Source organism: Pseudorasbora parva, chromosome 25 (assembly GCF_024679245.1).
Source record: "Pseudorasbora parva isolate DD20220531a chromosome 25, ASM2467924v1, whole genome shotgun sequence".
NCBI classification, from domain to species: Eukaryota; Metazoa; Chordata; class Actinopteri; order Cypriniformes; family Gobionidae; genus Pseudorasbora; species Pseudorasbora parva.
In genome coordinates, this window is record NC_090196.1 from 2,046,055 (window position 1) to 2,073,479 (window position 27,425).

The window sequence follows — 27,425 nt, forward strand, 5'->3', positions numbered from 1 at the left end:
CCACAATGGCAGCAACTTACACCTTGAGTGTGGACAGGGTTAGACCCGCAGAGAAGCGATCTTGGAGGAACTCCAGCACTGAAGCCACTGGGCAGTTAACTGGGTCCACCTCACATTCCCTGCACCAAGTGGAAAAGACATTCCACTTGAGGCTGTACAGTCTCCTTGTAGACGGAGCCCTGGAACTGAGTAAGGTCTCTACCACCTCTGCCGACAGGCCAGCCTCTAGGTACCTGGCCCCCTCAGGGGCCAGACCCAAAGGTTCCAAATATCCGGTGGGGGGTGAAATATTGTGCCCGCCGCCTGAGACAGGAGATCCCTCCTCAGAGGAATCTGCTATGGGTGACCTGCCAGCAGAGCTATGATATCTGAGAACCAGATATCTGAGAGGGAATGAGCACTGCGTCACGCCGCCACACCTCGGCACGCCTGGAGCGCATGCTTCAGAGCAATAACTGCCGCCATTATGCGCCGGCTCCCCTTTTATACTTCCGGGTACGCCGTCACAATGACGTCATCAAGCACGCCAATCGGATTGGACTAGTTTCTATTCGGACTTCAGATTCGCTGATGCTTAGGGAGCATCCCCATTTCGTCGTTCCGACGCAGTGCTCGTTCCCACTCAGGGAACAAGGGTTATATACATAACCCGAGCCGTTTTCAGGTACAGAAATTTAAGTAATCAAATGTAAAATAACTGCATAAGTAACTGTTTAAATTAAAGATTAAACTTTATTAAACTTACAAAAGCTATTCAGTCAAGAGCAGTGGGTGATGTCCTTGTCTTTTTTTTGATATTAAAGAGACAGCAGTAAAGTCTACTGCCCCTTTATGACCTAATGCATGGATATGAGTCGTCTTTCTCGACTGTATAAAGTTTACTTAAGGCATACAAAGACTATGTCTGCTTGGATACTCATCAAGATGGACATGTTGACATACTTTTTGGGAGTTTGTCCATTCAAGCTCAAGACTTGAAAGAGAACTCAAGATCTGCGCGCTGTGAGACGTGAGCACGCTTTCGGATGAGTGCACAGAGCCAAATCTTCTCACAGCGCACGCGAGTTCTCATTCACGTCTTCTGACTGTACACCCGGGTGTACAGCGGTGAAAATGACCGGTCATATTCGAATATACGGCAGCACTCGCATGCATTTGAACAAAGTTTACAAAGAGAGATCGTTTTGCTCACGTTTTTCGTTTATTGTCACTGTTGTATCACTGAGGAGCCAGCACGTGTATCCATCAACAGAAACATACATAAAGCATTATTGTCAAGTTACAATCCATATTATAGATGAGTCATCAGATGTGAGCTGAACCACGGTGCAAGTGCGTGTCGATCCGTGGGTGGAGAACCATATGATTTGATTTTTTTACTGAGAACCGTTTCACCCCTAATACAGATGTTGACGTCAGACATTAGATTTGTTATTTCAGACATTAGGTATTCATCATATATATTAATTATTTTATTCACCTTTTATTTATTTTTTTAATTATTTGAAAGACTTTTACACGACACCAATGCTCTCGTCAGACGGCACCCCGGTTGGGAAACACTGCATTAGAACATACAGAGCTGATGTTCAATCTTAAAAGCTTGAGCTTGGTCTGGTGATAACCAGACAAAAGATCACCACCAGATATGGTTCTAATTCAAAGGTGTATAATTACCTGTCTGTGGCGCTGCACTAGTTGGTGTCTGGCCTATTACAGAAAGAGAGAGATGATTATAGATAGTCTATTACAGTTCCAGAAACAGGTTGTTTGATCTCCCCAGGACAAAGGAAGAGTCTAAACAGACCTCCTTCTTCTTCTCATCAACCTTTGTATGAACTCTCACTGACAGAGGTACAATCCACAGGACAAATCCACAGAAACTCTTGTCACACACAAACTGCACCAAATCATTGATTGTTGGACTTACAATCAAACAGCCTTCTACTGTATAATTATATATAGTTGTAGTGGACAGCAGAATTCCAGGGCCCAGTTTATGGCCGGGCCCCTCTTTGCCCATAACAGTGGACAAAGGTTTGCTCCATTTTGATTGGATCTTGTTGGACTAGCACAAACAAGATGTCCAACCCATCAGATAAAGATGCTTGGACAACATCCAGACACCTCTTTGAGGGCAAGAAGAAGACCTCTAGTACCAAGCCCAGGAAGGACAGGACTTCTCATTGGTCCACATGCAGTTTCTGCCCTTCACCCATCTAGAGATGGATCCCTAATGACCTGATTTGTGACGGCCATAAACATTCCTCGGGACCTCAGCAGTAGTGGGTGAAACAAAGAAAGACCTAAATTGATCCATCCGAATCCATTCACAACTATGTTTGGAAACCTTAAGACTGATGTAAACTACACACATCCATCTCATACTTATTCAGAGAAATAAGTATTCTCAGTGACAGCTATTTGTAATGCAACATCTTCCACAAATGCAGCTGTTAATGAACAAATGAATGAACACATGGCAGTTCAATCTTTTTCCATCATGTTTGGTGTCTATTTGTTTAGTATATTGCCAAGGGTATTCTGATTGTGGTATGGAAAGTGAGAAATGCATTATATGAACTTTAAAGACACTTTAAAGACTTCTAACTGTGTACAGTATGCAAATGAGTTCCACAGGGGAAAGAAGGGTGGGCCACACTGTGTGCCCTCTCTGATGCCAGCAGCCAATAGCAACACTGGAATGGAGAAGCGCCAAATTGCAATCTCCTCCTATTCAGAAAAGGATAAAGGTACCCTTTCAATAGACACACCTTGTTCTGAGTCTGTCCGTTGAGGATTAGACTGTGACAGAGCAATCAGGTTCTGAGTCTCCACATCCGAGAGACAAACAGTTCACCAAGTTCTGAGTCTGTCCGCCGAGGATTAGACTTTGACAGAGCAACCAAGTTCTGAGCCTCTGGTTTAACCAGAGAGACAACACAAGATCCGAGGATCTGAATCTACAGCTTGTGAGGCAGCAACAGATACGACAACGTTCTGAGCCTCCAGCCTGTGAGGAAAGAGACATTAACCAACACTACGTTCAGAGTTTTAGTCCAGCGAGACGACTACAGCACGTCCCGAGTCTCCATGCTAAAGAGAACAGAGCAGATTGACCAACTTCTGAGTGTCTGGTCCAAAGAGGCAGAAGACACACAGAGACATTTGCAACAAGGTTAAGCTCAGGAGAGCAAACCTTTACTTCAAGGTTCCTTGGTCTGCGTGTTCCAGATTAAGGACCTTCTGCACCTACTTCAGGGCCTCATCTGCGTGTTCCAGATTTTAGGACCCTTTGGTGCCCCAGGAGATCCGCATCCCACAGATCTTCGTGTTCAAGGCTGTTGAAACAGATTCCAGCTCCTTTCTTCACTGTATTGTCTCCCAGCAAAACCATTGGAAGAAGTCATCACCATCGGACTGCTTACTCAACCCCGTGGAACGTAAATATCACTTAACCAAACCTCTTTCTAGAGACCTTGGCATTGTTGTATATTATCAGTATATGATTTTCTAATTTACATTAGAGGTAATATAACTGATGCTAGTTAATAACAAATAATCTGTCGTTTATTTGTTTAATGCATAATAAGGTTCTTCACCTTAATTTCAGAGAAACAACAGTTTATCTTTCCATAAGATAACGTAACTCTTCTATAGCAACAAATAACTTACTCACATGTATTTTATGCATTTTACGCACTTTATTCCATTATCATTCATTGTATTCATTTAGTAGTTGTGTTAATTGTTCTGTTTATCTTTTGTTAATAAAATCTATTTTATTACAATTGTGTCTTCCTTGTGCTGATAAGGCAGAAAAGGCTCTACAAGTTAGAAATCTCACCAATCTTTCAGATAAATCAGCTGACCAACTCTCCCCCCCTTTTCATTCATTATAAATGACTGGGCAGCCTCCTGTGCGGAGTGTTCTCATACACCCAAGGTAAAAGACCTTGACTAGTGTCCCAAACTAACAGGGGGGAAGGTGGTCATCTGATGTACTCATAACCACACCTTAAGTGACGTGTGATCCAAATTCACAACGTCAGCGGTGACGTGAGTACCAATCACTCTCTTACTTAGTGTCCTTGGGTGGACAAAAGTAAAAATCACTACATAGTGTTCAATACCAATACATGTGACCATTATGCATATATACTATATATCACTCATAATTCATGTAAATGTATAGATATTGAATGACTGTTTGAAGGTGTGTCTTGGTTGGTACCCTTATGTTGGTATTTTTTTAATTCAGAAGATGGTTTGACTGAATTTTGTAAACAGTCAACCTTGAACCAAGACGACCCCTGATTGGTCAGAATCCATCTAAGGGGATGTGCAACAAATTTGAGTTTTAATCTCAGAACATGAACAAAGAATTACGTTCTAGTGAAGTCAGTTCAAGCAGTTCGGGAGAGCAGTTGGAGTGGGGTCAGAGAGCAGCTGGAGAACTCCAAGGGTAGACGATCATGGCAGACCCAGATTTGAGAAAATGGGTTAAATTCATTATAGCCATCTCAGATCTGGTTCTTATTCAAAGGTGTATAATTACCTGTCTGTGGTGCTGCATTAGTTTGTGTCTGGCCTATTACAGAAAGAGAGAGATGATTAAAGTCTATTACAGTTACAGAATGGATTTCTTCATTTTCATGATCTTTCCCAGACAAAGTTCTAAATAAAGCTAAATGTACTCATAGCTTTTGATTGACTTTTCCCAAGATCACCACCAGATCTGGATCTATTTAAAAGGTGTATAATTACCTGTCTCTGGTGCTGCACTAGTTGGTGTATGGCCTATTACAGAAAGAGAGAGATGATTAAAGTGTATTACAGTAACAGTCTTTATTTTCATAGTCTTTCTCACACTAAAAATAATATTAAAAAATGTTTTGTTTTTTTTCTAAACTATTCGCCTTCAAAATGCTAAGAAAGTAAATCGCAAAGATGCCAAGCATGAATGCATTTAGCCCATGGCATCAACTGGGCAAAAGATACAAAGTTATAAATTAAACTAGAGGAGTAATTATGCCCAAACAGAAACTGTGACAATGAAATCATCAGGGCGGGCTTTAGACGATGAAGGACAGATGATCAACAGTAACGTAATCATACACGTCATCATTGGCGCTTGGATTATATTTGTTCAATCCTAAATGGAGAGCTTGTTCGTATATGCATTCACCTTCACGATTTCTCTCTGAAATGATGATCATGTTGGTAAGTGCTCTGCGTATCCTTGAAATCTTTTTTTTTTCATACAAGCAAAAAACATAAGCAAAGATCGTTTATTCCAGTGTGCGTGCAGACAGGGTTGCCAAGTTTTTACAACAAAACGCGCCAACTACTAGCCCTAAACAATAGCTTCTCTGGAGGGTTCTCCGGGAAAAATTGCAGTCTTGGGGTTCACAAATGGATATATCAGCGGGGTTAGGCACCTTCACCTGATAGGTCCAGTGCCTTCTCTCGGGGCTATGAAGCACGCGATGTGGTTACTTCTGTCCCCATTGAGGCACAAGAAGATACACTAGCCATTTATCTTTCCCCCGATTCGGCATCTTCCCTAAAAGGCCCTGCATTACCCACTAAGCTTATAGTTTACCCACTATAACTGGCGCATAATGGCGGCAGTTATTGCTCTGAAGCATGCGCTCCAGGCGTGCCGAGGTGTGGCGGCGTGACGCAGTGCTCGTTCCCTCTCAGATATCTGGTTTTCAGATATCATAGCTCTGCTGGCAGGTCACCCGTGGCAGATTCCTCTGAGGAGGGATCTCCTGTCTCAGGCGGCGGGCACAATATTTCACCCCCCGCCGGAGAACCACTTCAGCATTAGTGGGTAAGGCTTATTCAGCGGCTGGTCAGGCTGCGGCATGTCTCCGCACCATGTTGCTGTTGCAAGCCTATCAAGCTGAGCTGTTAGGAGATTTTGATGAGGGTCCGAAGTGGTCAGCGAACTGCTTAGTGCCACAGATTTGTCTCTCAGGCCTGCTAAGGAGACGGCTAAATCTATCGGCCGCTCTATGGCAGCCTTGGTAGCCACTGAGAGGCACCTTTTGCTTAATCTGAGCTCTATTAAGAAAAAGGACAACAATTTTCTTATGGACGTACCCGTCTCCCTCTGGCCTTATCGGCGAAGCCATTAATTCGGGCGTCGATCGGTACCAGGAGGCATCTAAGCAGGCGGTTGCGTTCCAGAAGCTCCTTGCCCGCCGCTCACATTTCTCCAGGGCTGCTGCTAGTGAGCAGCCCCAATCATCGAAAGTGAAGGCCAGTTCATCACACCGTGCCACTCAAAAACAGAGTGTGGCTTCCCGTGCTCCCCCGCAGAAGGGCTGGCCTGACAGTGCAACAAAAACCAGAAGCCTTTCTCGAGAGGATGGTACCGTTAAGAGACTTTTTTGGCAGCGTGGAAACTACTGCCGAATGTGTCTCGATGGGTCCTGCACATAATATAGAATGGGTATCAAATTCAGATCAGGTCTCGCCCGCCCAGGTTTATGGGGGTCCTTCCCACAGAGGTGGGCCCCGAGCAGGCTATGGTAATGGAACAGGAAGTGGACGCTCTGTTAGAGAAAGGGGCCATAGAATGTGTACCTCACTCAGACAGGGAAAACCTAAGACTATACAGCAATCACAGACGTAGTACTGAAGGAAAATGAAAACTGAGCGGAAGTACGTAGGAGGGCAGAGCCAGGCTATGATAAATCTAGACCAAACAGAAGAACTCTGTATTGGTATGCTTCTCCCACGAAAGCAAACTTTTAGAAACTTCCTGTGATATGGAAGGATGGAAATATGGAAGTATGCATCTTTGAGGTTTATCATGACAAACGAGTCCAAGGACCAGATTTCTGGCACGATTTGCCCAGAGTTAACATTTTGAACTTCAACTGCACTGTACAGCACCCGAAGATCTAAAATGGGACCCATCCTTCTTTGGAACTATGAAATATTTAATTATTGGCTGTAAAATCCGTTTTCTCCGAACACATTTTTACTGGTCCAATCAGTGAACAGAGGGAGTGGCTGAGAACGATGACGTTGATGTCGAGCTCTAGTTTGAGATGTAGTTCAGTAATGGCGGCGGAGAAAGATGCAAACAAAACCATTCATTGCATTGTGGCACCGCTGCCGAATTTCTAGAAGTTAAAGCCCCGAGCAATAACAGTCTTTGCTGGGGTTTGTTGGTGGCCCTCCAACAGGGTAAATTCGATAAAAGTTTGATTTTCCAGATCGCTTCGTTAGTGATGAAGGAGTTGGCGGAAGCTATTCGGACAGTAATTGTTTCTCGTGGGGTCGGAAGGTATTGCCATCATTTAAGTTACAGGGACTAGTCAGTTATTTTATTGCCGTCCGTCTCTCACCACCCTTGTAAAAATCCCTGGCCGTGTTACCTACAGCTTTTGACAAACGCAATGTCGTATTGATGTAAGCTGTCCGAATCCACATCTCTGAGTTTTCAACAATATATCACTTCAAAATTCACTCTTTGTAATAATTTTTGACCACTGCAGAACACCATACGTTTGCTTTGCTGTTATTAGGATGCATTTATAGACTTGTATTTTCTTAAAATCCTTAAAATTATTTAGAAGAGCAATATATTTCATTAACCGCTCAAACTATTTAAAATAAAAGCACTTAAACATTTGAATTGGTCTGTTATTTATAGCAGCAATGATGTTACGGACCACGTGAGCGCCGCGTTCCCCATAACAAAACTCTCCTCTCCACCATGGCGTGAATAAATCACAACCCGAATGCACGAGTTTTAGGTTTTATCCTATAGTTTTATTACTGAGGTGGCATGCACATGTGTACTTTTATTTGGTCGGATTTCCATGAGTGAAACAGGCGAAGGGCGCATGACATACGTCACGACCAAACGTCAGCGATTGGTTATGGCAGATCCAGAGTGGCTCAGGGCAGATCCAATAGTTTTAAACCTCAACAGCGGAAATAAACCATTGTCAATGGAGAGTGGCCAGACTCTATGTACAAATGAAATGTACAAAAGTCTGGTAAAACCAGGCTAGATTTTTCGCCTCGCACCTTTACGAAATGCGAGGATGCAGCTCTGGCGCTCATTGGCCTAAAAGGGATTTGCATCTTGAATTACATAGGCGACTTGTTGATCTTAGCCCAGTCGCATCAGTTAGCGGTTCGGCATCGAGATGCAGTCCTCGCGCACATGAAGCAGTTGGGGTTATGGCTGAACGCCAAGAAGAGTGTTCTCTCTCCCGTACAGAGAACTACTTTTCTAGGCATGGTATGGGATTCAGTGTCGATGCAGGCATGCCTGTCTCCGGCACGGATAGAATCTATCCTGTCTACAGTCAAGAGAGTAAAGCTAGGCCAGTCAATCACTGTGAAGCAATTTCAAAGGATATTGGGCCTGATGGCTGCAGCATCCAAAGTGATTACTTTTGGACTGCTGTACATGAGGCATCTGCAGTGGTGGTTCAGGAAGGGTTTTCCCTGTGGGGAAGGCCTTTTCGCATGATCAGGGTCACGCGGCGTTGCCTACGTGCTCTGGTTATGTGGAAAAAATGTGGTTCCTGTCCCAGGGTCCCGTGTTGGGGATGTTTGGTCGTCGCAAAATGCTAACGACAGATGATTCCCTCATGGGCTGGGGAGTGGTCCTAGACGGTCTGTGGAGGCTACATCATCTCTTATGGCACGTCAATCGCCTGGAGATGACGGCAGTGTTTCTGGTCCTCAAGAACTTCCTCACATACCTCAGCGACCATCATGTGTTAGTCCGGTCAGACAACACATCGTTGGTTGCCTATATAAATCACCAAGGGGGTCTGCACTCAGGTCAGCTGTGCAAACTGGCACACCGGATCCTCTTGCGGCCCCAGGGGAATTTTATCTCTCTCTGAGCAGCATTTTTCCCTGTGACTCAGAATATAGGAGCATACATGCTGTCAAGACAGGGGCTGAGGCCAGGGAAATGGAGGCTCCACCCCGATGTGGTGGATCAGATCTGGAGTGTGTTCGGACGGGCACCAGTGGATCTGTTTGCCTCTCAAGAGACGTCTCACTGTCCACTCTAGTTCTCCCTCACACATCCAGCCCCATTAGGACTAGATGCTATGGTACAGATGTGGCCGAGGCAAACGTCTGTACGCATTTCCTCCTATTGCTCTGCTCCCAGGAGTACTGGATATAGTTTGAAGGGACCAAGTGCAACTCGTTTTGATAGCCCCTCTCCTCGATGGGTCACCACTACAGTTACCGGTCAGGAAGGACCTTCTGTCTCAAGCAGGGGGTGCCATTCTACACCCCCGGTCTGACCTGTGGAACCTGTGGGCTTGGCCTCTAAGTGGGCCCAGCTCGTGAGTTCTGTTCTCTCACCTGAGGTTGTGGAGACCATTCTTCAGTCCAGAGCTCTGTCCACTAGGAAACTGTACAATTTGAAGTGAAAGGTTTTCACATCATGGTGTTTAGTCGCCAGCAGGATCCAGTGAACTGCCCGGTCAGTACAGTGCTGGACTTCCTGCAGGATCCGTCCACCCTTAAAGTGTATGTGGCGGCAATTGGTGCTTACCACAGCCTGTTGGGTGTAATGACGGTGGGTAAAGACCCCCTGGTGTCTCATTTCCTTCGTGGTACTTTGAGGCTGAGGCTTGTAGCTCGCACTAGGGTGCCGACGTGGGACTTGGCCACGGTCCTGCAGGGCCTATGCCAGGCCGCATTTGAGCCTCTGGAGAAGGTTCCTGCCAAGTTTTTAACTTTAAAAGTATTGTTCCTCCTTGCTATCCCGTCTTTAAAGATAATTGGATATCTTTAGCCCTTTCTGTGGCTCCCTCGTGCTTGGAGATTTCACCAGGTGCCTACTAACGTAGCTAGATCCATTGTGCTGCAGGCATTCTGTCCTCCACCTTTCCTCAGTGCGGATCTGGAGAAAAGTAATTTGCTCTGCCCTGTCAGGGCTTTAGACGCTCATGTCCACAGAGCTGCCCTGTGGCATGAGTCCGAGCAATTGTGTGTGCTTTGGGGCACCTAGCAAAGGGGCCTCAGCTTCTAAACAGAGGATGAGCAAGTGGGTGGTTGAGACCATTTCACTTGCTTATGAGTCGGTCAGACAGCATCAACTTTGGTGGTCCGGTCACATTCTAACAGGGGTATGTCGGCATTTAAGGCCTTTATGTCAGGGGTGGCTCTTCAAGATATTTGTGGTGTGGCAGGGTGGTCCTCACCGCACACATTTGTGAGGTTCTACGCTTTGGATGTATGGCCTACCCCGGGGTTTGTCGGTGCTTTTTGTCCTATTGTGCTTTCTTTCACATTGGACAGGCACTTCTCGTTATGGTGGCATTGGTATAGATGTTCCCATAGCTTCATTCGATGCAACGGGTGTTCCCTTGAAAGGGAACGCCTAGGTTACTACTGTAACCTCGGTTCCCTGAAGAAGGAACGAGCTTTGCATCGCCCTGCCATACCTCCTACATGCCTGTCAGAGCAGCTACTTCAGATTTTCGAAGCTAGAGCAGCTTTGTTTCGTGCAGGCTTTATAGCTTCCTGGTCTGTGACGTCACCCGCCTCTGACGTCTCCGTACCCTATTTGACTGATTTCACAAGTGTTTCATGACATCACCCAAGAATTCCCATAGCATCATTCAATGCAACACTCGTTACCTCTTCAATTCAATTCAATTCAATTCAATTCAATTCAATTCAATTCAATACATTTATTGCCATGTCAACAAGTTGACAGGAATTTGTCTTGGTTCAACTCTCAGACTTAAATGACTTAAAGGACATACATCATAAGTACAAAAACAGACAATGTTCCCCAACAATACCCAGAAAACAGTAGGACTTTAGACCAAAACCCTGCAGACATTAAAAGGACAATAACCCTTGCCAAGAAAAAGAAAGTGCACAGTGCATACAGTTGACAGTGCAGCTAGCTGTCAGTGCAAATTCAGATGTCTAATAGCCAGAGAGTCCAGAAAGCTCAGAATCGGGCCGGGAGTGTCCGGACGGTCAACGGCGAGCGGGTTCGCAGACGCGGGGTCGCGGTCGCTGCGCGCCGGTCAGCGGAAATTTTTTTGGGGGCGGCCGACGCGCTCCCCTGGCCCTCCGTGGTCGGCCGAAGCAGCTAGGCCAGGTCCAGCGCCCCTGTCCCCGCCGGGGGTCGGACGGGAGCGCCCCCTAGTTTGAGGGCCCCAGATGCAATACTGCCTTCGCCCAGGGTGTGGCTGAACACACCGTCCCAGTCCCGTATTACTCCCAAGGGGCTTCTACGCCATACGTATAATTCGGGTTCGGACGTTTCTCGATTACCCCTTTGTTTCCGGACCTTGCTGACCGCTCCTAAGCCACGCCCCCGTCCCACGGACCCGTTATCCGCCCGATTACCCGCTATTCCAGGCCAATGATCAGGTGACCCCCTGACCGCTCCTAGGCCACGCCCCGTCCCGCGGAACCATTATTTGACCGATTACCCGCTATATTAATTAATTATTATTAACTTATAATTAACTTACATTAATTCCTTATGTCTGGATCAACTGAAAAATTCACTGACTCGCCTAAATGGAAAGAATATGAGCAAATCATCTTTGAATGGGTTTATTTGAAATAATTTGAACCCATGTTTGCTCTGCAATAGGATTTTTTGTAATGATATTAGCGATCATTGTGCAATATCTTGCGTAATACATTTTAAGATAACTAAGAGTTCACCCAGATTTATATTAAAATGTCAAATGTACAAGCTTTTTGAAAAATGTGTATAATAGTAATTTACAGTTAGTTTCGATTATACTGGATGTGGTTGATGCTTGGGAATATTTTAAATGAAATTTAAATGTTGGGGAATATTTTTCTGGAAATGTGTGATAAACATGCTCCTTTACGCAGATTTCGGGTGAGTGGAAGAAAATAATCCTTGGTTCAATGAATCCGTCTTTAGTCTGATTAAGAAAATAAATGTGGCTTGGTCTAAAGCAAAGAAAACAAATAGTGATGAGGACTGGGCACAATATAGACTATTACGGAACAAATGTACAACATTTTTAATGTTTAGCAGTTGCTGTCGCTGTGGCATTCTTTGTATTTTATTGCGTGTAAATGTTTTGTTTTATTAGTTGTATTATTATTTTTATTGGAAAGCACTTTGGTTCACTTTGTGTATTGTAAAGGGCTGTATAAATAAATATTGATTGATTGATTGATTGATTGATTGATTGATTGATTGATTGATTGATTTATAAAAAGTTCAAAAAGTCAGTATTATTTACATTGGATTATCTATAACATGAGCGGTCCTTCTAAATTTTTGGAAATGACCAAAATCTTTTGATGGGTCATATTAATCTACTGATTTCCAAAAGCTTTAAAACTGAACCAAAGACTAATTACAGACAAGGCTAATATTGTTAATATGTTTGATAGTCGTTTTATATCAGCTAGTTCGGTAACAGACTCCAGTAATTTGTTGGTCATTGACGAACAGTGAATTGACGAGTCGACTAACAGTGAATCAGATTTATTTTCCTTTTCCCCTAAATTGCTCACCAAAGTTAATAAACTGCTCTCCAATTTCAACTGTAAGAAATCAAGTGGGTCTGACAAAATTGAGCCAATTTTTTTAAAAGTGTCTGCAGATATTATTGCCGAACCTATTGCATCGAGTCTATCCACTAATGTAATACCGCCATCCTGAAAATCAGCTGTGGTTATGCCATTACTAAAAGGAGGTGATCCTTCAGATTTAAATAATTATCGCCCTGTTTCTAAACTACCGGTTTTAGCCAACGTTTTTGAATCTATGGTAAATGATCAAATGACAGAATACCTATTTACCTGTTTAATCATTATATTTTAAACGCATCTCAGTCAAGTCACCCTTATTTATAAAGCGCTTTTTACAATGCCGATTGTTTCAGAGCAGCTTCACAGTGTAAAACAGGAAAATAATGCAACAGAATTTGATTCGGCTCTACAGCCGCTCTGGAGGAAACGGTGATGTCATCCAGCTAATTTCAATTATCATAGTGACAATGTGGGCAGATCAGTAATTTAGTTAAAAATGTATTTGAATATTTAGTTGAAAATGTAGTGTTACCAACTGAGCAAGCCAGGCAAGCATCTCGGTCAGGATTTAGAGCGGGCCATAGTTCAATCATAGCTTCTACACTAGTTACTAATGATTTAGTCACTGCTCTCGTGCTTTTCCTTTGGAACCAGAAAGAGAATTATACAGAGTCCTTTTTTTACCAATTTTAGACTATGGTGATGTTATTTATATGTATGCTTCTACATATTTATTGAAAAGGCTGGATGATGTTTATCATGCTGCACTGTGTTTTATAACAAATGCTTGTTCACGTACTCATCACTGTTTGCTGTACAACTATGTAAGTTGGTCCTCTTTATATCAAAGGAAAAAATCATGTGTCAGCATATATTGTAAAGACATTGTTAGGTATGTTTCCAAATTGGATTGACAGTCTTTTATGCTTACGTCGAAAGAGCTATTGTTGCCTTTGGCTTGGCTTGCTCAGTTGGGGACACTAAAATTATGATCAAAGTTATTCAACTAATTATACAAATAAAATTAATGAATTAGGTTTTATTTAATTCTATAAACTATAATACTGATATGCCAACATTGTCGCTATATGATAAATTAAAATAAGCTGATAACATCACTATTTTCTTCAGAACGACTGTACACCCAAATCATCTCGGTTACGTGTGTAACCCTAGTTCCCTGAGGGGAACGAGACGCTGCGTTGAAACGCTGTGAGAACGCCTCGGCGTGATTGTGTCGTGAAGCGCGTGTAGAACCAGTCCAATCAGGAAATCGAACGTCATAGGCGGGTGATGTCATCGACCAGAAACTATTAAGCATCCGCGAACACAAACAGAAACTAGCTTCTGAAACAGCCTGAAGTGATCACGGTCTTGCCGGGAATATGGCCGGGCGACGCAGCGTCTCGTTCCCCTCAGGGAACTAGGGTTACGTACTTAACCGAGACGTTCCCTATCTGGGAACTCGAGCTGCGTCGAAACGCTGTGAGAACGCTTATACCCACATCGCTATGGGACCAAGTGCTCGTATGTGTGAAACCGTAGCGCGCACGACTACAACAACACCTGTGCTCCAACTGTAGATGCTACATCAGGATCGTAGAATCTTACGAAAGTCAGCGGCGAGGACCACCCTACTGCGTTACATATATCTTGGAGGGAAGCCCCCGACAGAAGTGCTTTAGAAGCAGCCATGCCCCTAGTAGAATGCGCCTGGACAGCCAGGGGAGACGGCTGTCCGGCCGCTTCATAACCAAGTGAGATGGCCTCGACCAGCCACTTGCTCATTCTCTGCTTAGATACTGGTGCCCCCCTTTTTGGGGCTCCGAAAAAGACAAACAACTGATCAGTCTTTCTCCACAGGGCAGCTCTGTGGACATAAGGATCAAGCGCCCTAACTGGGCAGAGCAGATTTAATCTTTCCTGGTCTGACGTCACAAAAGGAGGAGGACAGAAGGCTTGAAGAGTAATAGGACCCCTCGGGCTCATAGGAACCTTGGGGATTATATCCTGGTCTGGAGTGAAGAAAAGCCTTCACCATGCCAGGCACAAACTCCAAACATGAGGGCCCTACCGACAGGGACTGAATGTCCCCAATGCTTTTAAGGGACGAAATGGCCAGTAAAAAGATGGTCTTGAGTGTCAGAAACTTGTCTGGCACTTCTTCAATGGGTTTCGAAGGGGGCCTCAGATAAGCCCTGAAGAACAATGGCCAAATCCCAGGTCGGGACCCTCGAATGTACCACCGGCCTCAACCTTAAAGTGCCACGGAGGAAACGTGTAACTAGACTTAGACTTTAGACTTTAGACTTTATTTGTCCCCATAGGGCAATTGGTTTTGCAGCAAGATAAACACAGAACAGTTCACAGATGCAAAAATACAAGACAAGAACACATAAGAAATAATTAATATGACTGGCCGTTATTAGAGTAAAATCTGATAATTTCATAATACAGCAACAATTCCATAACCAACCCCCTTTCAGCAACAACATCAACAAAAACAAGCAATACTATACATATTATAATAATAATAATAATAATAATAATAATAATAATAATAATAATAATAATAACAACCCCATCTCTATTTAATAGTTATAGAGTGTCTACTCCTCTGGGCTGAATTCATAATCAAGATGGCTGTCGGGACGAATGAATGCTTATATCTGTTATTCTTCACTAGAGGTAAACTGTACCGAGACCCGGAGGGCAATATCTGGAACTCAGAATGAAGGGGGTGGGAGCTATCAGACAGAACTGCGTTGGCCTTCCTAACTACCTGTCTATCATACAGGACAGAAAGGCTACTCTGCTGGACACCTATAATTTTACTACTGACCTTCACTATATTGGAAAGGGCAGTTTTGGCCTTGACAGTGAGACTACCATACCAACAAATTAATGAGAATGTTAAAATAGACTCAATATATGATTTATAAAAAAGGGTCATGAGAGTCTTATCAACACGAAATTTCGACAGTTTGCGAAGACAGAACAGTCTTTGTTGGCCTCTTTTGCAAAGCATTTCAGTGTTGGAGATAAAAGTTAACTTTTTAAACGACTTTAACGATTAAACTGCCTAAATACTTGTATGTTTCTACGAATTCAACCATCTTCCCATTTATAAACGTGGTCTGTGGAGACATTTAGTTGAAGGAATGCCCTATCACACCAAAGTGAAAAATCATCCACAACAGGACCATGGTCATTTTCCTCATTAGAGAGGAGACTGACAATAGCAGAGTCATCGGCAAATTTTAAAATATATCTATTTTCATGCTGACTGCGGCAATCATCAGAATAAAGAATATAAAGGAGAGGTGAGGTGAGAGGACACACCCCTGAGGAGACCCAGTGGATGATGACATCTCCTCAGACAAGCAACCGTTTACCCTCACTCTCTGAGTTCTGTTGGTTAAAAAATCAAGAATCCATCCCACAATATTAGGAGGAATCAAAATTCTTTAAGAGCTTATCAACTAAAATATGTGGTTGTATTGTATTAAAAGCCGATGAAAAATCCACAAAAAAAATCCTTGCGTGTGTTTTACTACCTTCCAGATGTTACAATAGTAAGTTTAACAAGGTAATGGTGGCATCATCTACCCCTCGCTTAGCCCTATAAGCGAACTGTAGCGGATCTAAGAGATTCTCTGTTTTTGTAAGTATGACTTTTTTAACCAATTTTTCAAAACACTTCATGACTAAGGAGGTCAGAGCTACTGGCCTAAAGTCATTTAATAATTTTGGATGATTTAGTTTGGCCACTGGAACCACTATTGACTGTTTCCATATGTTCGGCACTCACTGTTGCTCTAGGGACATCTGGAAAATATGATGACAAATTGGACCTAACTGCTGTGCACAAGAAATGAGCAGGCGACTACTTATATTGTCAGGCCCCAGGCTTTTTCCTGATCTAGAGTGCTTAAACATATTGACCACAGCTTGTTCGTCAAAAAAGGGGACAACACCATTTCCAGATAAATGTGATTGCTGTTCTAAAATAACATTACTAAAATTTGTGGTATCAAACCTCAAATAAAATTTGTTGAGCTCAGTTGTCAGCAAACTGTCACCACTAAACCCTTCTAATACTACCTTGACATTATTTTCTCTCCTAGTGCCGATAACAGTTCTCATACCATCCCAGGCTGAACGTAAATTCCTACCACCAAAGTCTTTCTCTATTTTTTCTTTGTTTCTTTGTTTTTTCTTTCCTCTGCTTTGCCCTCCTTATTTCACTTCTTATTTTCTTTTTCAATTCTTTTAATTTTAAAAAGTTTCCTTCCCTAAATGCCTGCCTCTTTTTGTTTAGTAACAGCTTTAGTGTTCCCTTTCGAAAGGGAACTCGCGCTGCGTCAGCTGACGCTACGGGGAACGCCTTCAGCGTGACAGGTGTCTGAAATCGCTATCAAATCACAATCCTACTGACCGTCAGCAGCTGGTGATGTCATCACCGTGCGACCAGGAAGTATAAAAAGGCACCGTGCCAACATCCTTTCGTCTTCAGGGACTGTTTTGTCTGGTTCGCTGGAAAGTCTAAAAATGAAGTGCACACGTAAAGTGAAGGGAGCGTACAGGAAGTGCGCTGATCCGTGTCCCAGTTTTCTCACGCCTGAGGACACACACACCCTTTGTGTGCTTTGCCTGGGGGAAGAGCACGCGCGGGAGGTTCTCGAGGGGGCTTCCTGCGCAAACTGCGAGCGTTTTCCGTTAAGGACGCTCCGCTCTCGCCTGGCCTTCTTCTCGAGGGAAGAAGAGCCAGCATCTGGGAGCGGTCCCGCTCACGCTGAGGCGGAGTGGCGCCGTCTGTCCTGGGGCTCCCAGATGGACCTGGCTCATCGTCTGGAGAGTACAGTTCTCGCGGACGATCAGCCAGGTCACGAGAGCAGGCTGACGGAGGAGGAGTCGGATGGAGACTCCTCCTCATCGTCAGCCCATGCTCTTCCGGTCGATCAGAGGATGGCTGTGGATGAGGAGGAAAATGAAGCTGAGGCTGAATCCTCCCAGCCATCCTGCCCTGTGTATGGGGAGCTGTTATATGTGATGGGGCGCGCGGCGCTGAGACTTCAGCTGCCGTGGCAGAGAGCCAGGGGAGAGGCCGCACGCCCTGACAGATTGGGCGATCGGTTTCTCCCCGACCATAGCCGCCCAGCTCCCGGGAGCCTTCCATTCCTCCCCGACCTTCACGAGCAGGTCGTGGGGGCATGGAAGAAACCCTACTCGGCGCGAATCCATCGACATCAGCGTTTTAACTTCGCTGATGTCGAGGGATTGGCCGAGGCAGGGTATGTGTCGATGCCGCCCATCGACGAGACGTTCGCGAACTATCTCGCGTCCGGGCGGCCATCGACACGAAGAGCTCCAGCCCTGCCGTCTAAACCATTAAAGACGACTTAGCGTCTGAACGGCAGGGCATACACGGGTCAGGCGGCGGCGGCCTTGCACACAATGGCGGTGTTGCAGGCCTATCAAGCCGATCTGCTGAGGGACCTCGATCAGGGGAAGGGCCTACCCCCTGATGCGATGGCTGAGTTGCGCCGCACCACAGATCTCTCTCTCCGGACGGCCAAACACACAGCAGTCGCCATCGGACGGTCGATGGCGGCTATGGTCGTCACGGAGAGGCATCTGTGGCTGAACCTGGCGGAAATCGGGGGGAAAGAAAAGGCTTTTCTCCTCGATGCCCCGGTCTCGCCCTCTGAGCTTTTCGGCACCTCCGTCGAGGCGGTGGTGGGAAAGTTCAGAGAGGCGAGGGCGCGCTCAGCGGCATATAGAAAGTGTATTCCGCTGAGGTCCGGGGCGGCGCCCAGGCAGGAGGGTGTCCCTGGCCCTTCGAGATCCGAGGATCATCGATTGGGCCAACGCAGCAGCGTGGCCTCTCGGGCGACCCCTCCGTTGAGGAGTAGGACGCAGAAGAGGCGGGACACCCGCAACAGGAGGAGGGACATCGGGGAGAAGAGCCGCTTCCAGCACCGGAAGCGAGGTGGTGAGTCTCCGCCCCCGAGGGCGTGGAAGTGATGTAAATGTGTCCCCTCCTTTGTTTTTCTGTTCTGTTTCTTTTCTCTCCCCGGGCGCGCTTCACACCAGGCCGCGCGGGCCGATGATGAGCGGATGTGAGACTCTGACGGCCTGCTAGGCCGGTGTGTGCTCTGCCCGCACACAGTGCATCGTCTCTGGGAAAAGCGGGATTTCGCGGCCGCCTCCTCGGCCTTACATTTGAGAATAAAGCGCCCCACCCTCAGGTTAGTGCGCCGAAGCATGCATGTTACATGAAGCGATGAGGCACTGAAGACAGCGGGTGAGTCCCCTTTTAGGGCAAACATTCTTCTTTTTAATGCCGTATGTTTGGACTCTATGCTTCCCTGGGGGATATTTTGTCTACAAAAGATGAAGAAAAGTGTAACAGTTGGAGAAGTGGGCCTGTAGTTCCCCGGTAAAGGTGGCTAGAACGATGTTTGGATAAACACAGTGTGTTTATGTAGGCTGTATGTTTGCTAGTGTAGCAACAGTAGTTTATAAGGCTGTTTTCTCTTCTGGATATGTGTAATATGAGCAGTTGAGGCCACCGCACATGCCGCGGGCATGTAGCGGCGGTATAAACTTACGTATGTTCTCCTGGCGAACTTTTTTAGCTGTAGCCACCTCTGGGTAGCGTTGGCACCTCTGCTAGTGAAATACCTAGATGAATTTGTGAGGTTAGGCTAGCGCATGAACTGCAGTAAGGTCTGTCCCAGTCCTTTTTAGGGCCGTTGTTGTGGGATTATCAGACCGATGCTAGTGCATCAAGTTGGCCTAGGCTTTTGATGGGATGACGGTGGCGTCTCGCGGTGGCATATCGCCCTGGCAGTTGCCCCGGGCTCCTGTCGGTATCCCCGCAGGAGCTTTGTATCCCTACCGGGCCTCCCCGCAGTAGGGTCGTCCGGCCAATGCCCACCCCCCTTCTGCATTTGGGGGTTGTTATTAATGCAAAAAGGTGTATAGCAGAATGAATCGCGACTCAGCCAGTGGTCGTGGGGACGGGGTAGGCGTCTCTTCGCGGTGCGCAGTCAGACTGGTTGTGCTAGCCCCGCCCCCCAGAGCTAGTGCGGCCGCCACTTCTGGGCGGCCCCTCGGCTTGGTTCAGGAAATGGCCGGTTGTGTGTGTTCAATATCTTTCACTTTTGCTCTGTGTCTTCTGCTTCACCTTTTAGGGCTCGGGTCGAGCTGTACTTCGCAACCATCTGAAAGCATCGGTTGGTAGGATGCTCCCCTGGAGTCGAAACACTGTCATGGCTGACGCCCTTGCGCGGACGGCGGACTGCTGGACGACCAGACGGCCGCCCTGGAGGCAGGTGGCGTAAGTTGTACTCCCCTCGCTTTAGAGGGTTCAAGGCGTTTTATGCTGAGTGCACTGCTGTGGGCATTGTGTTTTAGGTCCACGCTGGTAGGCGCTGCCTGAGAGACTGCGCCGTCGCAGAAGGCTGCTATGGGCCGCTGGGGCAGACTGACTATAGAAGGCTGGCTGGCGGGAGACGCCAGCCGAGGCAGTCCGGGCAGTTAACTCTGGGTCAGGTGGTAGGCCTCAGTAGGCCTCCCTGCGGGTGAGTTCCGGCTGCAGTAGAAACCTTGTCATAAGTAGGCCCCTAACGGCCTCCCTGGGGATGAGTCCCCAGGTAGTGACTGGATACCCAGTCCTCATCAGCCAGCAGACAGCCACTGTCAGCCCGACTTTAAGGGCTCGCTGAGTTTCAGCACGCCTCACATGGTGTCCCCTGAGGGGGTGACCTAGGGTTCCGACTATTGGTTGACAGGATCTAGGCTGCTTTAGGCCTCCTGTAGGGTGAGCCCTGGTTTGCAGGTCTTGCAACAGTGTGCGTGGGTGCTAGCCAGGCGGCTAGCATAGTCTGCTATCAGGGACAGGCCGCTTCAGGCCGTCCTATGATCGTTTCCCGGCCCTGCTGGGTTTCCGGTGGGATTTGCCATCGGATAAGCACCGTATGTCACCAATCTAATAGGGAACTGCCATTCGGCAATAGGCCTCTCCGCGCCGCCCTAAAAAGACCGGACTGTACGTAGGCATCAAACAGGCCTCCCTGGAGGCGAGCCCTGGGGACACAACAGCTCCCGACAGTTTGCACGTTGGCTGGCAGGAAGTAGGCCGCTCTAGGCTGCCTGAGGGTGAGCCCCCGAGCTGGGACGCTCGGTAGGCCAGTGTATTATGCTGTCAGGCCTTTTTGGGAGGGATTCCCGGACCAGGTCTCGGTGACAAGCTAGCTATTAGCATGGGTGGCTTCTGGCGTTATAGCCTCATGAGCCCCCTGAGGAACCAGTAAAGCCACCTGCCTGCAGGCGGCCTGAGGGTGAGCCCCGAGCTGGGACGCTCGTTAGGCCAGTGTATTATGCTGTCAGGCCTCTTTGGGCCTTTTTGGGAGAGGATTCCCGGACCAAAGGTCTCGGTGACAAGCTAGCCATTAGCGTGGGTGGCTTCTGGCGTTATAGCCTCATGAGCCCCCTGAGGAACCAGTAAAGCCACCTTCCTGCGGCTCTTAACAGCTAACAGCTAACAGCTAACACTATCGGTGCCGGGTGGAGGCGCCTCATGGCCTCCCTGGAGGGGAAACGGTTCCTTGGAACGGGAACGTATAACTGGCTTTGGGCTGACAGCTAGCGGCTGCCCGCCGGTGTGTCCCGGCCTGGGCCGGTATAACTCAAGGGCGGGCTCATGCCCTAGCACAACGAGACTCCGTTTCTGCTGCGCAGTCCCTTCAGGACAGGGGACTGGCTAGCCTACAGCATGGGTTACCTACCAAGCTGGCTTAAGAGCTCCCCTCATTGAGGGTCGTCTGCGAGCTTACGGCCGCTTGAGACTGATCAGACGGGCAGGCCCCCCTCGGGGGAAAGATGTTTCGGCCGGGACTTTTTACTTTTTAGAAACACAGCCAGCATCTCTAGCCGATTTATGTGCCATAGCCGCTGATGATCCTGCCATAGACCCTGGGACGAGCGACCACTCATGGTCGCCCTCCATCCTGTGAGGGAAGCATCTGTCGTTAGTGTGAGGTGACGAACATGAGCCCCCAACACAGGTCCCTGGGCCAGAAACCCAGGATCTTTCCACATGACCAGAGCACGAAGGCATCGCCGCGTGACTTTGATCGTGTGGAGTGGATTTCCCCTCGGGGAGAACCCTTTGGTTCTGAGCCACCACTGCAACGGCCTCATGTTCAGCAGGCCAAAAGGTATCACGTTGGACGCAGCTGCCATGAGGACTAACAGTTTCTGGAACTGCTTTACAATGACAGCACGGTCTAGCTTCAGTTCTTTCACTGCTACCAGGATCGATCCTATGCGTGTCGGTGATAATTGCGCCCGCATAATTACCGAGTCCTAATTCACGCCTAGAAAAGTGGTCCTCTGAGCCGGAGAAAGCACACTTTTCTTTGCGTTTAATCTCAACCCCAACCTCGACCTGTGCGCGAGAACAGCATCTCGATGCTGAACCGCCATCTGCTCGGAGTGAGCTAAGATCAACCAATCGTCGATATAATTGAGTATGCGGATGCCCTGCAGACACAATGGCACCAGAGCTGCATCCACACACTTGGTGAAGGTGCGGGGTGACAGTGCTAGACCGAAGGGAAGTACTCGATATTAGTATGCCTCTCCCCCGAAGGCAAACCTCAGAAACTTTGTGTGATGTGGAAGGATGGAGACATGGAAATATGCGTCTTTGAGGTCTATGGTCACAAACCAATCCTCCAGTTTGATCTGTGACACGATGTTTCTGAGTGTAAGCATCTTGAACTTGAGCTTTGCCACAGAGCGATTTAATAGACGCAGATCTAATATCGGGTGCACGCAGCTCTACCCAGGTCACACAGTACGCTGACGCCCCGGCCGGCTCCACGGTGGAGATCGGGAGCTCCAGCCGATCCAGCCGCCGGCTACCAGCCGTCAGCGAGAGGAGGGGGAGGAGCTCAGGATCCCGGTCTGCCGGCTTCCCGACACCCACTCTCTCCACGCCAATTCATGACCCCACTGCCAGTCACTAGGGCCGCGGGGAAACCTGGGCCGGCGTGCTGGCGTTGCAGGGACCTCGGACAGTTTATTGATCAGTGTCCGGGGATGGAGGTGGGGACACTGGTCCGGATCCCCGACGCACTGCACGCTGCCCCCGATCAGTCTGGCCTGTACCAAATACCTGTGAGTATCAAGGGGGGTACTTATCAAACTGTAGCGACTCAGGCGAATCAAACACACAATCGCCAGTTACATTTAACAAATATGTTTTGAATGCTTTGTGCTTAGTAACAGACCTTCCCCCAAAACAACAGAGAAAGATTCTCCGTTACCCTGGAAACCATCTGATAAGATGTTTTATGGCCCAAAAGAATTTGGCCACAGAAAAGTGTCTTAGACACAAAAAGTTTAAGACACGAAGCTTGTAAAACACACATCTTTGCCTCAAATTATAGACAACCATCTATAAATGAACATGCACCCCAGGACATTGTATGTAAACACATAACTGTCTTGTAAAATGTTTCTTCTGTATGTTATTTTGCATCTTTTTGTCTTTGTCTTAACAACTTACTAGTTCAGGTAACCTCATATATGTCATGTCTCCTATCAAATTAATGCTCACTTCACGACTTACACTTCCATGTATATCACTTCTTCAGAGAATGCAGTGTGTGTTTGTTGCATTAATTAGAGTATGAATGGGCAGAGACCAATCGATTCGAGCTTGAAACAAAGAGCCATAAAATCTCCGGAGGCATTTCCCGCCTGGAAATCCCAACAATCTCATTGGTTAAGTCTAACCCCGGAGGGTGGGACTACCCCCAGACTTTAAAAGGAGGTGCTCGGATGCCCTCCCCTCTCTTCGCTCTCTCTCTCTTCTCTCTCTGGCTGAACTAACACGTCCCTCCAAGCAGGAAGGGCCTCCATATACAGAGCCATGTGCTGTGTGGGACCAGAAACCGAGGCCCACACACACTATTGGGCCAGCAGGCCCCAGCTCTTCCCCTCTTCCCCTCTTCCCTGGTTCTCCTCGCTTCCCTACTGATTCATCAAATTCCTAGCCCCGAGGGCATTTCTTCAGGGAGAACACAGAGCATCTCTAGAGCAACCAGCCGCTCCACCCCGACCTCGGAAAGAACCGCCGGACACGCAGGACATTTGAACTCGGAACACATGCACACACGCGAGAAGCCAAAACTAAAGCAAGTATTCTTATTTCCAAATTCAAACTGCTGTGTGTTATTTTCCCGTTGGGACAAGTTAACTCCGTGAAGGTTGTATTTGATGAACTGAAGGAAGCTGTTTCCCCCCCCCCCCACTCTCTTTCTCTCTCTCTCTCTCTCTCTCTCTCTCTCTCTCTTTTTATCTCTCTAATTTTAGTCTATTCATTATTCTCGTTTATGTATTATTTCGTTACTATCTATATTTCTACTCTCTTGATGCATATTTAGTGTGTACTTTCTGTGTGAATCGTAGTGTTATTTTTAGTCTGTGTTTATTAAACTTCCAAAAGACATTTAATGAGTTGAATCTGTTATTCTTCCACATACACGAAGTCAGTGAAACTTACGATCTAACGTTACCTAACTGCTTATGCTACTATTTTAGTAAAGTGAACTGTACGACCACTTGAAATATTGATTTTGTCCTGATCAGTAAAGTTAATGTTTCTTATGTGCTCGTAAAGCAGTAATCCCATATTGAGAATTGATTTGAGAGTCTATAACTAATTTGCAGGACAAACTTAGTAGGATAATTTCAAGCAATTCCGTAAAGGGTTACTTGTATTTAATTAAACATTTTTCCCTATCGGAAAATTTTAATATGTAATGAACGACTAGCAAATTATATTCATAAATTCATAAATATTGAATATTAAATCCCTTTTGAGTTAATTATTCCCCGAGACATTAAACTCATAGTCATTGTCGTTACATGTATTTGGTGGAGAATGCGGGCAAGTTTCAAACGTTTGTGTATGTGTGAATGATATTCATATTCTATTCATTGTGTATTTTTGGGGTATTAATAAACTGCACGCGCGTTTTTGTTTTGTTTTTGTTTTGTGAATTGTGAGGTACCACGCAAAGCGAACCCAAGCATAAACAGATGCTGAGAAATGTTGAAGTAGCCGGGTTATATTAATGAAAGTATAAACGGTGGTAAATCCAATATTGATCTCCGAAAACCTCTGCAGCCGTAGGCGCAATAAGGTGTATCCGCGTGATTTCCAAACAAATGTATTGTAGAAAACCAATACATTTGACTCGAGCAATATATTACGTGTTCCATCAAAATAATGAGATTTTGATGTAGTCTGTAGACACGTACGTTGCGGTATCCCGCTTGATCTGAACTACGGAAAGTTTCTATCATTGCGGAAGATTGGGACAGGGCGAGACTCTCCTGTACAATAAGAGGCCTAAGAATAATTATTATATCGTTAAGATAAACGATAACTCCTGGTTTAAGTCTGGCTTAGCTAACCAAAGACCTGAGACCTAAAACATTTGAATCAAAGATGCTGAAAACCGTCAGCCATATTGATAAATGTCTATTGGAGTCCGTGTAAATGCGTGAATAGGCAGGCGGTAAATTCCTGTCTTCACCCGCTTTGTTCTCGTGCCTTTACAGCACCGAAGGGCACCAAAATCATTTTGAGTGATTGTAATTGCAACGCCACTTGCAGAACGCCAGAGGGCGACTCTAAAACCAGACAAAGCCATCTGGTGAGCATTTCCGCCTAACTAACTCTAGTCTAGGGTGGGCGCAACAGCGCCATCGTGTGGATAAATTCGGATAGTTTCACTCTCCGCTATTTGATTCTGCCTTAACAAAATAAGTTTGAGCCTATAAATTGTTTATTGCTTACTGTTGTACACAGTTTCATTTATACAATTTTTCTAGCAACAACCAAGTCTCCTTTCCCGCTGATTAAACACCCTTATTCGAATTTGAAGTGTAGCGACTCAGGCGAATCAAACACACAATCGCCAGTTACATTTAATAAATATGTTTTGAATGCTTTGTGCTTAGTAACAGACCTTCCCCCAACACAACAGAGAAAGATTCTCCGTTACCCTGGAAACCATCTGATAAGAAGTTTTACGGCCCAAAAGAATTTGGCCACATGAAAAGTTCCATACACAGAGAGTTAAAGCTTGTAAAACACACGCTTTTACCTCAAATTATAGACAAACCATCTATAAATGAACATGCACCCCAGGACATTATATGTAAACACATAACTGTCTTGTAAAATGTTTCTTCTGTATGGTATTTTGCATCTTTTTGTCTTTGTCTTAACAAATTACTAGTTCAGATAACCTCATATATGTCATGTCTCCTATCAAATTAATGCTCACTTCACGACTTACACTTCCATGTATATCACTTATTCAGAGAATGCAGTGTGTGTTTGTTGCATTAACTGAGTCAAGCTTTGGAACAAAGAGCCATAATGTATTTGATATCTAAATATTCCTATTTCTCTGACTTACTCAACGATGCACAAAATGGGATTATGAAATGTATCATTAATATGTTTAGCAAACTTGGGAGTAAAACCATACAAAATCAACACCCCTTTACGACACCTCATAAACATGCAAAGCAGGTCGTAAACCAAGACAAAGAGAACTTTTCCCGCTCAGAATTCACCCTCTGGATTGGGTAAACTAACCCAGAAGGGGGCGTGGATTAATGGTCTTAAAAGACCAGTGGAGACAACTCCTTCTTCTCTTCCTCTTCCAAAATCCTGTTCCCTTCTCTCGCTGGCTGAACCAACACGTCCCTCCAAGCAGGGAGGGCCTCCATATACAGAGCCATGTGCTGTGTGGGACCAGAAACCGAGGCCCACCACACTGGGCCAGCAGGCCTCAGCTCTTCTACACTCTTCTAGTCCAGCCTCTCTTCCGAAATCTTCTCTTCTCCAATCCGGTCTTCAACAATCCTTTTCTCCTCGCTTCATCAACTTACTAGCCCCAAGGGCCTTCTTCAGGAGGAGAACACGAAGCATCGCTAGAGCAAACAGCCGCTTCCCTCCCAACCTCGGAAAGAACCGCCGGACACGCAGGACATTTGAACTCGGAACACACGCACACACGCGAGAAGCCAAAACGAAACCAAAACGAAAGCAAGTATTCTTATTTTCCAAATTCAAACTGCTGTTAAGAGGGTGTGTTAGTTTCCCGTTGGGACAAGTTAACTCCGTGAAGGTTGTATTTGATGAACTGAAGGAAAGCTGCTTCTTATCCCTAATTCTTTGTCCCATCTCTCTCTCTCTCTCTCTCTCTCTCTCTCTCTCTCTCTCTCTCTCTTTTATCTCTCTCTAATTTTAGTCTATTCATTATTCTCTTTTATGTATTCTTTCGTTAATATCTATATTTCTACTCTCTTGATGCATATTTAGTGTGTACTTTCTGTGTGAATCGTAGTGTTATTTTTAGTCTGTGTTTATTAAAACTCCAAAAGACATTTAATGAGTTGAGTCTGTTGTTCTCCCACATACACAAAGTCAATGAAACTTACGATCTAACGTTACCTAACTGCTTTTGCTACTATTTTAGTAAAGTAAACTGTATGACCATTTGAAATATTGAACTTGTCCTGATCAGTAAAGTTAATGTTTCTTATGCGCTCGTAAAGCATTAATCCCTTATTGAGAATTGATTTGAAAAGTCTATAACTAATTTGGTGGACAAACTTAGTAGGATAATTTCAAGCAATTCTGTAAAGGGTTACTTGTATTTAATTAAACATTTTTCCCTATCGGAAAATCTTAATACGTAATGAACAACTGGCAAATTATATTCATAAATTCATGAATATTGAATATTAAATCCCTTTTGAGTTAATTATTC

The 27,425-nt window shown here is 45.8% G+C and overlaps 1 protein-coding gene across 1 annotated transcript in view; it reads right to left on the reverse strand.

Moving 5' to 3' along the window:
• LOC137064350 (deleted in malignant brain tumors 1 protein-like) overlaps positions 1 to 27,425 on the reverse strand; it is a 615,344-nt gene that overhangs the window by 549,525 nt on the left and 38,394 nt on the right. The window contains exons 6-9 of the mRNA XM_067435707.1: positions 17,293 to 17,524; positions 1,752 to 1,845; positions 234 to 368; positions 21 to 119 (exon numbers count right to left, since the gene is read on the reverse strand). Coding sequence (XP_067291808.1) covers positions 21 to 119; positions 234 to 368; positions 1,752 to 1,845; positions 17,293 to 17,524 — 560 coding nt within the window. The remainder of the gene's footprint in view (positions 1 to 20; positions 120 to 233; positions 369 to 1,751; positions 1,846 to 17,292; positions 17,525 to 27,425) is intronic.